Source organism: Syngnathus floridae, chromosome 7 (assembly GCF_059516105.1).
Source record: "Syngnathus floridae isolate MCC-2025c chromosome 7, RoL_Sflo_1.0, whole genome shotgun sequence".
NCBI classification, from domain to species: Eukaryota; Metazoa; Chordata; class Actinopteri; order Syngnathiformes; family Syngnathidae; genus Syngnathus; species Syngnathus floridae.
In genome coordinates, this window is record NC_142419.1 from 11857328 (window position 1) to 11871501 (window position 14174).

General features: G+C 37.3%; 2 protein-coding genes across 4 annotated transcripts in view; both read right to left on the reverse strand.

Moving 5' to 3' along the window:
- The window catches only part of sorl1 (sortilin-related receptor, L(DLR class) A repeats containing), a 33268-nt gene extending 27126 nt beyond the window's left edge, over nucleotides 1-6142 (reverse strand). Inside the window, exons 1-2 of the mRNA XM_088380588.1 lie at nucleotides 5799-6142; nucleotides 582-698 (exon numbers count right to left, since the gene is read on the reverse strand). Coding sequence (XP_088236714.1) covers nucleotides 582-698; nucleotides 5799-6119 — 438 coding nt within the window. The 5' untranslated portion in view covers nucleotides 6120-6142. The remainder of the gene's footprint in view (nucleotides 1-581; nucleotides 699-5798) is intronic.
- Nucleotides 6143-9093: 2951 nt separating this feature from the next.
- On the reverse strand, nucleotides 9094-13916 carry bco2b (beta-carotene oxygenase 2b). Of its 3 annotated transcripts, XM_088380590.1 has the most exons (14): nucleotides 13900-13916; nucleotides 13601-13671; nucleotides 12731-12912; nucleotides 12459-12657; nucleotides 12169-12380; nucleotides 11954-12069; nucleotides 11743-11845; nucleotides 11529-11657; nucleotides 11230-11390; nucleotides 10588-10755; nucleotides 10337-10474; nucleotides 9988-10170; nucleotides 9715-9825; nucleotides 9094-9550 (listed from the first exon to the last, which is right to left on the reverse strand). In XM_088380590.1, the coding sequence occupies exons 3-14, from the start codon at nucleotides 12765-12767 to the stop codon at nucleotides 9434-9436; spliced, it is 1674 nt and encodes a 557-aa protein (XP_088236716.1). In that variant the 5' UTR covers nucleotides 12768-12912; nucleotides 13601-13671; nucleotides 13900-13916; the 3' UTR covers nucleotides 9094-9433. The 3 variants fall into 3 exon arrangements, with proteins under 3 accessions (XP_088236716.1, XP_088236718.1, XP_088236715.1); XM_088380592.1 differs by lacking the exon at nucleotides 13900-13916 and having other exon boundaries at nucleotides 12731-12832; nucleotides 13601-13664; XM_088380589.1 differs by lacking the exon at nucleotides 13900-13916 and having other exon boundaries at nucleotides 12731-13667.
- Between the last annotated feature and the right edge of the window lie 258 nt (nucleotides 13917-14174).

Here is a 14174-nt window from a genome sequence, read left to right on the forward strand (position 1 = left end):
GCTTTCGGTAATTCAATAAAAGTTTATGTTTAGACATCCCTGCGATCGTCACATTTTTTTTTGTTTAAATGGACCCTGCCCCCCATCAGAAAGGTTATGTGGCCCTCACAGGAAATGGTTTGGGGAACCCCTGCTTCAATGAATATAAAATCAAGATTTTTGTGATAAAGCTGTTCAGCAAATCCCAAAATCTCCGCTTGATTACAGCTTTAAAATGCCTTCCCAAATTTCAATCGATTTCTCAGTAGGTAAAGTGAACAGCAAGCAAATTGTTAACTCAGGGATGACGTGAGAAAGCATGCAAGCTCTTCAATTATTGTAAGGTGTCGTGTCTTATTCGTCTGGGTGTGACTGGTGAATGCTGCAGATTGTGTATTTAAGTCTCGCTCGACAATCATATCATATGAAACATGACAAACCGGTTTGAAAAAAAATAAACTTTAACACGCTCTGATGAATCAATTGACAAAACAGGGAGGTTAATCATGGAAAAGAGTTATACCAGAAAGTATACTAAATCTACAGTCAAGTCTTGATTGCGCAAGTTTCACACATTTCACTCATGGATGTGTTGAACTTACCGAGCTGGTTCTGGGTCCAACAGCTCCAACGCTGTCTCGAGCCAAAGCCACAATGACATTGCTCTTTTCTCCAGCCCAGTGGACAACCATTTGGTTATGGGAGTCATTCAAGCTGGCCTGCAGAACAAATAGTGGTGAAAACAAGATGAGTATCAGTGAATTTGAGTCCAAATGTGATCATTTTAAAAGACACCCTAACATTTGGATTTATTGCATGCTGAATGTATGAGCTAAAATATTTATGGCTATGCAACAATAATTAGAGTCAAATATTTGTATCTTTTTTGGATTCTATTTTTTTATTTCTTCCTGTATTGTGTGAAATCAAATACTTAGCAAACTTAAATAGGTCAAAGTAACAACTGACACGTAAAGACACTTGCCACAAAAGTTTAGGAATGTGTGTTAGGTAGATTATTCTTCGGTTGCAACAATACTTCTTGCCAATAAAATATATACTGTTGGACAAACAATAGGCCCCTTGGGGTTGAACCTAGAGGGCAGCCATTTTACGTTGCCACTGTAAGAAAAGAAGATATTCTGCATTCATATAACCTTCAAGATGACAATTTGTTTTTCCATTGAGATACTGCCTCACATTTGGGTAGCCAAAGTTCAAACCAAGGGTGACTTCAGCAGTGAAAATGGGGCACCTTTTACATGTTCCTTATATTTTGCAATTGACACGTTTTCTCAATAGACAGTATAAATCTTATTGGACTGAAGCATTTTTACAAGAGACCTTTTTTTGTTTAATGTTCATTTGCCTTTTCCCAACTCAGGCTCTCATGCCTGTAAATAAAACCTGGTTACCATTTTGACTTTATTTTATTTAGCGCTCACCAAATACAATGAATGGCAGGTCATGGCATGCCGTAAATATTGATGACTTAAACTCCGACAGTCCAGTGTTGTGCGTTTGCAAAAGATTAACACTTAACACGAGAATATCAGCACAAACACAGTTAAACAAACTAAACACAATCCTGTTAGCCCAATTTGTTCGAGTAAGACAGCAACTTATCATGAAAAGCGGATGAATTGCCTCCCTGTTTAAATATAAGCTCATGTATAGTACTTGTTTCATTGTGATTTAATTCTAAGCTGATTTATCATCAAAGCTGAAACTTAAATGTTATCCATAAATATTTTAAAATTATTCTCTTCACACACTAGTTAACTTTGGGATTTTTTTTTCTTTTGCACATCTAGAAGTCTAAATTCCATCTGCTATGCTTTCCATGGTTCTACAAGAAGTTAGCACCACATGAGTACTGCCAGTAGTGAGGCTCTGCGTCTGGTACTACAGGACATGGGAATACAACAGGCATTTAGTCTGCACTCTCCTACCAACCTCCCTTCTCTTCAGCTCAAAGCTCTCCATTATTCAACAAGAGTGAAAGGAAGGGGGGTGCAACGTGGCCAAGAGCCCAATGGCAGCACAGTCAGCTTCAAGCAATGACATCATCTCTGTCGGACTGGCAGGCAACACATCCTTTGCTCTGCTTTCTGTCGTTAGGTGCAAATATCAGGATTCCCCCTCCCTTTTTCTACAAATACTCATTATTTTGATGAAAATTGTGTCTCTCATCGACTTTGCAAAAACAAAAAAACAAAAACTGTTTAGCAATTCATAGGACTAAGAAAAACAGAAAAATAACAAAGCCCCAATCTTGTTTTGAATATTATTTACTTTTTCTATTAATGAGGGTGGTGAATGGAATAAAAATCTAGAACTGGATTTTTGTTGGGGAAAAAAATCTGATATATTTTATTTACATCCCACCAAGCACAATAAGTGCATATGATTGTATGCAAATCCTTTCTTTTCCAAAACTTTAACCTTTCGTTCTCATAAAGGTTCATCTTTGTCTCGTCAATGCATTAAAATTCCTCCCTGGCTTTCTTATTCATCTGGTTAATGAGTGGGTTTCACTGCCTCTAATATATGCTTAGCAATTGTCATCCCCCTCACAGTCAAGAGGTCGTTGGCTTTAAATTTTGTCTCTTCCTGACACATTTGGTATATATCATATGCTGCAACTGTTAAAATTTACAAATGTGACAATATGAAAAAAATCATAATTTTTGCAAAATGACACCGTTATCAAAACATTTATGTTCGTCACATGGCATTCGCAAACTATTTGCCGATTGTAATGTAGCCAAATATATGAATACACACACACGTATATATATATGGGACTATTGACAAAGTTTCAGTATTTATGAAATTTAAGAATGCTTTAATTTAGGGATGCGGTAATTGAGACAGCTAATGCTCATACGTTTATCCTCACTCAAGACAAACAACCATTCACACCCACATTCACATCTGCACTGGACTTATAGCTATACAAAAATATATTAGGTTGGGACACTTTTATTCACATTACAAAGTAAAGGCAGTTGAGACCATTTAGATGTGCTCTCTAGTTCTTCATAAGGTAATTTCAAGGTATCGGACCAAAAATTTGCATATACTCAAAATCAAGTGACATGAACTCAGACTCACAAAAAATGTGGTTGAGACAGGCAATTAAAATCACTTTGGCAGACTGTTAATTATTTGCGGAAATTCCCTACTTGCAGTCTGGCGTGATCCCGAAATACAGTGAACAGCAGGGTTCCAATAAACGAATTGAACAAATAAAACGGTAATATATTCTATATGAAATTTATGTATATTGCACAATATATAAAATGGAATAAAAAGTGTATGATACTGCTTAAATTACAAAGCCTAGCTATTTGGCCAATGTTGTCTTAATTTTTCAAATGAGCAATTTTATATGTGAGAATCTTTCAGAGCAATGAAATGTGATGCTAACCAAACTCCCCCCAGAGCCTCTTTGACTGATGATGGATAACTTGGAGCCAGAGGTGTTTCCCTCTGCTGTGTGCTCAGTCTAATTGATCCTATATTTATTATTTGAATCAGTGGCGATAATCTGTCAATCGGAGAAGATAATAACTTTAACCTTTGCGCAGATAAACTGGATATTGAAAAATGTGGAGTGAATTGGTCAACACGATTATTGCGGTAGGCTTTATAGGTCCATTATTGCTTTGATTGCATATTTTTAGAGGTGTAACGATTAGTTAATTCATCAATAATCGATCATGATTTCTGATAACATCAGATGGTAATGAATTCAGAGTGTAAGTAAAAAGACTCGTTTGTATTTCTGTCAACGTTCATCACTGACACATCACTTGAAGTTAACACTTTTAATTTTCAGTCAAGTTTGGTTTTTTTAAACCCCGCAAGGCAAAAAAATGATGAAATATTTTAAATACTTGGCTTTTGTTAGCCGTCTGTCTACAAGCACCCTCGCTCCCCCCTCAACCTCTGCTTTGCGTCTCAATGAAGATTTAAATCACAGCTTTTGAGATGAGGAAAATAATGTTTTGTCAAAATGAAATTACATAGTAAATTCCATTAATTGTTCAGCGCTAACAATTCCACCAACAGCCTGCTAAATTTCAATGGAGCCAACACAATGAAGAGACACAGGACGCCCAAATATTTGGAACTTACCAATCAGCGGAAAGTTGCTTTCCATATCAAATTAACAAGAACAGAAAAACAATTAGAGCAAAGCTTTTGTTTTGAATATTTTGTATATTAATGAGAAAACGTCCCGTTCAAAATCGCAGTTATATCTGACCAATGAAAACAGATTAGAAAAATGGCCTCGTGCATTTTCAACCCAAATTATCTTGCAAACCCAATAAAAGGATATAAAACACTGTAAACATGTTTTATAATCATTCCTACATGCAAACAATAACAGAAACTTGTGCATTGTGCATTCATCATTGACTCAACATGTTCCTAGACTTGTTCTGTCACTGTTGACAACTTCCTTACCAGAAACTCATGCAGTTGGCATTCATTAGAAATAATACTTGATACCATTCTTATCACAAGTGTACCTATAAAAAAAACGAAGACAAAATACCAGGAAGCTTTGCAGTGTTTCTAAAATAACAATGCATGCAGGGATATAAGGACTATTCTAATAAATGACAAGTCACAAACTAGAGAACTAATGCTTCCCTAAATTACTGTGACACTTCTCAAAACTGGCTTGGTCACTGTTAGACAACTGGTGAAATCTATTAAAAGGAACAACACTACTTTAAAATACAACTAGATGCTCTATAATGAAACTAGAGCCCGAAGCAGGTTCATCAAAAAACATGTTCAACCAGACAGAGATAAATGTGTTGGCATGTGCAGTTTACGTCATCATTCATATGTGATGAGATCAATATGAGAATATTTGTTCAAAACAAATGTAAAATTAGAAAATGAATCACTACAATCATTGTTTTCGATGTGATGTATGTACATATTGCAGGAACAAATACAACCCATCAAATGTAGCATTCACTTGGAAGGAAGGAAGGAAGGAAGGAAGGAAGGAAGGAAGGAAGGAAGGAAGGAAGGAAGGAAGGAAGGAAGGGAGGGAGGAAGGAAGGAAGGAAGGAAGGAAGGAAGGAAGGAAGGAAGGAAGGAAGGAAGGAAGGAAGGAAGGAAGGAAGGAAGGAAGGAAGGAAGGAAGGAAAGAAACTATATTTACATATATAAACAATACATTCATTTCACTGTTTGTCATTAAGGCGTGCTTTTTCTTTGAGTTTAAGTTTGTCAAGGCGAGTGACAGTCAACCTTTAGCCTTAGGAAACATTTTCACTCAAGATATCTCATTATGTATTCCTTGTTGATCAGAACTCCTTATCTCCAAGCCCCGATGTTACTTTCACAAAGAGAGGCTGTCAAATAAGCATGAATATCATTCAAAATCATATGTGTGATGGCAACTGATTAGGAATCGCTTCTGCCAGAAAATGCCCTTATTTTTGCAAATCAAATTTTTGGAGCTAGCTTGCTATCAAGACAATACGTGACGAGGTAAACGCAGGTTAAGAGTTGCACAGCCATTTGAACACGGGGACATGAGAAAAACAGCAGGATCGCGGTGTCTTCGGCTGTAATCGCAACTGGGTCGTTTTACGCCCTTGTCAACTCAGCCTGCATTTAAACCTACTTCTGCATTCGGTGCATATACAATCACACCATTTCCTTAACGATGTGACTTAGATGGGCTTGAATGTTTTCTTTAAAGTGTGACAAGTCAGGAGCATTGAAGGTTGCGCTGATCGTGAAAGGTGTTACTCGAAAAGCACCACTGGGATGCATCTCAATACCTGGCCGTACACCTTCGGCATGGTTGATTCACTAGCGCTCCGGCGGTTTCGCTTTGGCGGAAGGGCGCCGTAGTCCGAGCCGCCTTCAGCAGCACCAAGAGCGGCCAGTCGTAGAGCTGAAGTCGCGTTGCCCCCTCCATCTGCGTCTGCTAAATCCTTATTTGCATCTACTGTAAAATATCCTCTGTGTTGGGGTGGTATGAAGCGCTCGTCATTGTGAAGATGGAGTGTTGACGAATGTATTCCTACAAGCCATAAGATGATGATGTAAAGCGAACGCCGGAGAGGACACAGCATCCTGTCTGCTTGTGGTAACGCCATGTTTGTGTATGTTTGGTTTTCAGGTTAGGTAAGCGCAAAGGGCTCCTTCTACAGGCTGCGATGGGCCTGGTGTTGCATTCAATTACTGTGGGAATTTTGAAACATCCATCTTCTTCTTATCGATATACCGTATGTAGTGCGTTTCGCTTTCATTTTTGCTCCTAATAATCAATCATATGAAATTGCCACATGATCAGTGGTCAAACGTCTGTCGTTTTTTTGTGCATCACCCTATAACACTTGTATGGAGAAGCCATCATTTTTAGTACTCTCAAAATGTTATCAAAAGGTATCTAATTTATCGGATTTTTTCATATTTATCTGTTTTCAGATCAGCAAGGATTACTGAATGAACTTCATTAGCGCCTTGCAGAATTTTCTGCCCTTGATTTAATTCATACCTTTAAGAATAAGATAACTGATGGTGTGAGTGCTATATTTATTTTATTGTAAGAAATTTAGTCAAAATGGCTTTTGGGTGTGTCAGTCCACAGCTACGTATATACTTGTTAATTAAATTTCAACATCAAATGGAAGAAATTAAACGCTGACAATGAATTAAATACATTTCTCAGAAAATATATCTAGGTGCGAATCTAACATTTTCGACGTGCTTTGAAGGCCACATAGGTGAGTGGATGCCTCAATTTAAGTAAAATATAACATTCGTGTGAGTGTGTGTGCAAGGAATGGATAATGACAGAAACTAGTAAGCTAAATAAGCGAGAATATTCAAGTCTCTCAGGAACTATTGATCAATTTTCGACCAAAAAATCTGCACATCTTTTGTAAGTACGAAAATTAATTTTAAGGGTACTAAAGTTGGAAGCCTGTTTGCTTGGTATTTATCCATAGGCACAACATCTTTATGTGTAATAAATGTGGAGGTTAATTGACACATTCGACAGTAGGCTGTGTATATGACTATAAATAATTTACTGGATATTTTGCGTTGTCATATTAACTATGTAAATTCCATAGAGTTGAAGTCTTTCAAAGTTAACTAACTATTCAAGGTAGTGGAATGAGGTTTAGCTTTCAGTCTAACGTGTGGGGTTGTGCTAAAGTCAAATTATAAGATGTATTATTAACTTACAGTAAAATGTCACAAAAAGGAACAAAACACAGTACAGGACATAAATACACGACAAGTCAAGAGGTAAGTGGAACTGCTTCGTTGAATGGATGAAACTTTTTAGTAGAAAAGGCTTTCATTTTTTTTGAACCAGATGGAACAAATGTGTGGAAATGTAGACAAATCATCACAAACAAAGATGAAACGTCATTCCAAATCTGCAACTTCAGTGGATTCACTTGAAACTGCAGGTATGCAATTTGTACAAACTATAGTTTATCATCAGGTATTTTTTGAGATAGGACTCACAAAAAGGAGCTACAATATATGTAACATAAGACCTTGCAATAACAGTTTGACGCTAATGTGAATTAATTCTGAAAGATCTCGTGAGAATTTCATCAGGTTATACTTGTTATTTGGTAACCGGACCCAGGATGATATACTACATAAAAAAAATGGCAAGATAAAAGATGCAAAACAATCTTTGTCTTCTAGGTAACCAACAAAATGACACAATTGGAACCAGGAACATGACACTAGTCAACCTCACCTACCTTCCTTCTTCAGCTGTCATTAATTGTTTTGCTTGTTGCAGGTGCAGTTGAAGATATCAGGATTCTTTTTTCTAAGTTTGCTAATATGTTACGGTAGGTCACTTAAGTAATTGTTTATTTATTTATTTATTTTTATTTTTACTTATTTATAATCTCAAGACACACCACCAAATTGAGATATTTAGTTGTACGCTAACAGGTGGCAACACTAACCATATTGATGCATCTTCTGCCATCTAGTGGAAGAACGTTAAATTGTTCTGTCCGTTACTCGTAAGAGGCATAAATAAAGAACATAACCACAAATTTCAGACCTATTAAATGAAACTGGACAGTTTCCTGCGGCACACCTATTAATATCTCATAGCACTTTATCAATGGTTGGGAATCACAGTAAACATCTTGCCACCTCTTCATTATTTTGCACTGCAGCACTTATCCTGTTTCTATTATTTAAATCATAACTCATAACATTGCTCATAACAAGTGGAAACCAGATGGCAGATCCATCAAATAATGTAAAAAAGGTCAATTGTGCTTTCTCCCCAGTTCATGCCGGTCTGTTACCACTGCAATGAATCAGAGGCCAAAAATAATTTATAGCAACACAATCATTTTCTTAGATAACCACACCATACAATTTTATATCAACAAAGTAACCATAAAATATTCCTAGTTTCGCTGTCTTATAATTTACCTGGTCATACTACATGCTAGTAAATTCTTTATGGATTATTTCAGTGAGAAAGCAACAGTGGATACCGCTCAAAGGAAAGAGCTGGAAAGCCTTTTGCAAGAAGCTCGAAACCATGAATCCCTTCTAAAAGAGAAAAAGAATCACCTGAAGAAAACGTTGGTTCAGATGTCGGAGCAATTGTAAAATTAATTTGTATGAACTGTATACTTGCAATATTTCCTTTTACAGAGAAATATGATAGCTTTATCATTTACTGTTCCTGGATCCTAATTCACTCCTGAAGTTCACATAGCAGTGAAGTTGATATAGTATGTGGCATTTGTGTGACTAGTCGCTTACACGAATACATCTTTACTATTTAATTTGACTTGCTTGCACTGTCATTTGCACCAATGTCAGTGACAGAAATGATTGTAATATTATTTCTGTTATGTTATGTTTGAAGAGAACTCACTTTTGCCTTTGAATTTTCCATGTCAAATGTTAAAACGACTCAATTTGTCAGAGTTTATCCCAAAGATATCACCTCACCACAAGGTGGAGACAAACTATTGTTGGCAAATTGTTAAAAAGAATGTCCTGTACTTATATTTTATGATTGAACCTGCCTGCTATTTGGCTAAACCTCAGAATAAATACAGTAGCTTATAGACTTTGGCAATACATTGATTTGTTTATTTAAAAAAAGAAAAACAAGCACACAGTGCAGGTTTACAAACAAGAAGCGAAATATGAAAAAAAAAACATTAATGAAGAAGAAACAATGTTAATTATTTGTTCCATTAATGAGCATATCCTTGCTGACTTTGGGTAAGAAACAGGGGAGACACTGAACTGGTTGCAAGCCAATCGTAAGGCACACACAGACAAAAGAAAAGTTTATGTTACAATATTTGAAATAAACTATTGCATTTCTATTTAGTCATAGATATAGTTTGTAGTGTAGTGAAACAAAAATATGATGAAGCATCAAATGGTTAAATGGCTATGCTGTGGCTTTGAATGTTCCATGGAAGCCGTACGGGATATTAACTGGCACCTCAGCCCTACCCAGTTCCTCAAATGTTTTGGCATCCAAAGCCAAGAGGAAAGTACTCTTGTCCTGAAAACAATAAACAAAAAAAGGATACTAATTTGACGATTTCTATGAAAAAAAATTGTTTCAACATGCGCCTATATAATTTCTATGAGTAATTAAAATGGATTTTTAGTGTGTTAGAAGAAATCAATGTTTTTCCCTGTGAAGTTTTACGAAACTGGACCAACCTTATTTGGAGTGATAACCACAGACAGTATGACACCATCATCCTCCTCTGTGGCATCTGGGGTGGGTATGAAGACAGGTTCTGAGGGGTATAGACCAGGTTGTTCCCAGACCTTTGTGGAAAAAATAGATTAAAAGGTATGAAACCATTAAAACAAAAAGAAAGAATTGAATGGTTTAGCTGATTTTGCATGTGTGTAAGATCAAATTGTCATGTTGCCATGATACTGTCTTGGAAAAACAGTGGAAGAGGCAAAGAAGTAAATTTCACCCACCTTCATGTGTTTACCCTGAAGATCCATCTTAATCAGTGTGTCCCCTACAAGGTGTCTGAAGCCACAGCCATAGAAGTAGCGATAGGGGCGGGTGTTGTACTTGCTGTAGTTGATCTGAGGGAACTCAAGACCACCGTACTCATGAAGGTCTTCCCCATGGAGATCCTCATGGGTACAGAATACCTGCAGAGACATCACGTCGTTTGATGAATGAAACGGAACAAATCATATGAAATGCTGGAGCATGCTTTTTGTGTATTCTTTTTATTTTGTTGATTGCGAGCACTGCGATTGTGTACTTTAAAGTGAAAGATAAGTGAAGGTAAGCAGTTTCGTGAAAGAAGTCTACCTTTTTCTTGCCGATCCTTAATGCAGTGGCCGAACTGTTGGGCAGGGTGTTCAAGTTCTGCTCGAATGGTGTCGTGTTGTCAACATTGAGCGGTAGAACAAAGCGACGTGGAAAGACTCTACACATTGTGTTATACACCTATAAGGAAATAGTATAATGTCATTTTAGTCCCCATTCAGAAAAATAATTGTACTTAAACCATTGATGTTACACGAGCTTTGTATCATTCTGCTTTTTTTTATCCTGCTTACCTCATCAAGCTCTTCTCCAGACTTGCGAAGATTCTGGATATTGTAGTTTGAAATTGCCTGACCATCATCTGATGCGCACATATCTATGATTAAATAACCATCTTCCTCAAAGGCGTTGATTTGGTGAAAGGTTGCCAGTGGCTGAGCAAGGTACTTCATGCGGTTCACCTGGAATTCAAAAGGAATTTCAAAATAAGTGTAAATCAATCGATTAACCGGCAACTAATCTATTATCAAATTAATCGACAACTCTTTTAATAATCAAGCACTTGCTCAGAGCTATTGTTTAACTTCAAATTGTCAAAATCATTTGATTGATCAACAGTAATTATTCATTGGTTTTTTTTTTAGTTCTTCATGAAAACACTATTTTTTAGTTTAATCAAAATAAGACATTTGCATTTCATTTTCAAAAAGGTTAGTTAGTATATCATCAATCCCTCTCGGGTGATATCGTTTAGTATTTGTATCACTAAAGGACACCAAATGAACATAAATTATTAGTTAATAAACAATAATCTAGGAAAAAAGTTTTTTTTTTAATTCACTTTCATTCGAGATAAGATTTCGGATGAATAATTGATTGTAAAAAATATTCAATTGTGACAGCCCTAAAGCGCTTAAGATTTCATTGAGTCTCACCTTCCCCGTTTTTTTGTGAACCAGATGGAAGATTGTTTTGAGTTTGGGGTCCCAAAAGAAGCTGTTGCTAATGCTCTTTCCTGTCAACGTGCCCGTTACAATCTTCATCAGGTCCATCTTGATGGGCTGCTCGATGAAAACCACGTAGTTCTCAGACATAGCTGCAGACAGAAATGGGTTTGCCTTAATCACCGTGACAACTTGCTGGCATCTCAGATTTTCTCTTGGCAAGCTAACTATCTCAATCAGTTTATTGATTAGATTTAAGGAATATAACACCATTAACCACTGTTGCTTACCAAAACTGTGGTAGTAGGAGGGTGTTCCACTCTTTGCAGAGGGAATAGAGCAAAGCACCTTGGCTCCCTCCAGTGTTTCTTGGCTATTGTTTTTGGTGGGAGGCACTTGAATAATGTTGTAGTGTGACCCTGAAAGTACACAAACCGGTTCTTCTTTTACCAGGCAAGTCGAGAAGCAGATCAAGTTTTATCTAATAAAATCAAAATACCACACCTTTAGAGCAGTATGAATTTCCCATGTTGTATGTTGTTCCATCAATATCAGTGTGAGGGTGTGCGGTGGCGCCGTTAACAGCAATGAAATTGCTCCAGTTCACCTAATTGAGAGATTCAACAGAGATAAGGTGTTAACTTTTAAAAACCTTTGCTCAGAAATTTAAATTTATAGTAAAGTTTTTACTTTGTAAAGTAAAACTCATCATTACCTTTTTGGTTGTCTCCAGCGTCTCGGGGTCTATTTTGTGCATCGTGTTTGTTTCAGTGCTTACATAGTAATCACCCTTGTAGGTCACAAAACTCACATTGGCATTATCTGTGCCCTCTAGAAGATTCCAAATTACAACACAGAAAAAAATCAGTTACGGTTGTTCAAATGCGAAATAGAATACGTTTAGGTTCTGCTGACAGACAAAGTACTCACTCGGTAATTCAAATTTTGAAAGGAAGCGTTGGAAAAAGCTTTTACACGGGTCCGGCACGCTGACTGTTCCGAATTCGGAAACAGCGATGCGGTTATTCTCATTGTTGGCCTGGTAACTGTCACTGGAGAGGAAGCGGCTTTTGTAAGTCACCTGCCCCTTGGAAATTTTAAACTGGTGAAGTAAAGCCATGCCGTCAAACCAGTGGTTGAACCTGAAGGAGAAGACAGTTACTCCTGGGAAGGTGTTTCCACCTTTACCTGCATAGTATTGAATTTTCTCAAGTACTTACTTCTGGTTTCCAATTTCAAACTTCCCAGGGCCATTCCTCAAGAAACTGCCGTTGATCCATTCTGGGAATTTGCCCGTGATGTTTGTTTGGATGGGAAATGGCGTATCCACCACTGTGCGCACAATCTTCTCGATGCAAGGCAGACCGTGCACATCAGTAAAATGACTGATGTTCTTCTTTGATGCATGTTTTTGAAGTGCTGGAGGAAAACAAGAAAACCATTAAAGACACAATTAATATTTGTCTGTATGAAAAGAAAATGATTTACCTACCTTTCTTGTTTTTCTTCTGGTGCTGAGTGGTATTCATGGCTGTAGATTTGTACTCTGGTCAAAGTTGGCAAGCCCCTGCACGCTCCTCCTGTGATGCACTTTCTGCAAGACTTGAGTTCGGTTTTATACAGTGCAGTCTCCAGGATTGTGACGTAGTCCAAGGCAGATAAGTCAGCAAACTTCTGTGATTATATAAGGCTCAACGAAAGAAGTTCAGGGCAGATTACAGCAAATATCCTCAAGTATTTTATCCACTCCTTTAATAAACGAATTGATTACACAAAAAGGTCAGAGTATAACTGGATATATTATATCCACTGTACATAATTCCTTATTTTGTTGCGCCATGGTTCCAGCACACAATGGTCTCCTCATGGGGGTCATTTTAATGGTCATTTTCTATTCTTCTAATTGAAAATTGTAGTTCTTGATATTTAGGCAGCACAGTGGGGCACTGGTTAGCACATCCGTCTCATAGTTTGGAGGGTATGGGTTCGATTCCACCTCCGGCCGTCACTCCTCCAAATTACCCGTAGTTATGAGTGCGGGTTATTCGTCCTGTGCCCTGCGATTGGCGAGCAACCGGTTCAGGGTGGGTGGATGGATGGATGGACGGATGGATATTTTTAAGGATTCCTATGCAATTTGGTAAAGAACTACTATTTTTAGATTCAACTGGCCTACTTACTGTGATTCCGTATGACTGTTGAATTATTTTTTTCTCATTGCTGTTTAAACATTTTGAAGACATCTACATCAATACCCTGCAGCTTTCTTACCGCATTGTCCAATTAAGAGTGAAAACTCTTGAAAAACAATTGAGCCATTTGCAAATTTGCAAAGTCATCAAGTGCCTCCACAGAAACTTACCACAATTTAGTTCTACTTGTTTAGAACAGTAAATCCAAGGGAACTTGAAAAAGATTAATTTGTCCATCCACCTAAAGGCAAAAAACTGCTTTGTCATTCCACATTTTCGGAAACACACACACTATATTTACTTCATTGACTATTATTGGTCTATGGTCATATATAGTTTGCGACAAGTGAATTGTAATGGTATATTATTTTGAACCATTGAGAACAGTATGATCCCACTTCTCAAGTCAAAACAAAAAAAATAAAAAGATAAAGGAAAGAGAAGAAGGTATGTGTTCTCCACTTGTTACCTTCTCCCTTGAAGGTTCACGAATTTCCCCAGATGTGACATTTGATACCTGCATATGTAAAAAGTAGTTACTGTGCTGTCATTGCTTCTTTCACCAGCCTCATCTGTGTGACAAGGCTAATACATTTTAGTAGGAGTTGAAGTAGCAGTTGTGAAAAGGATCCGTAGTTAGTTAGTTAGTTAGTTAGTTAGTTAGTTAGTCAGTCAGTCAGTCAGTCAGTCAGTCGGTCGGTCGGTCAGTCAGTCAGTCAGTCAGTCAGTCAGTCAGTCAGTCAG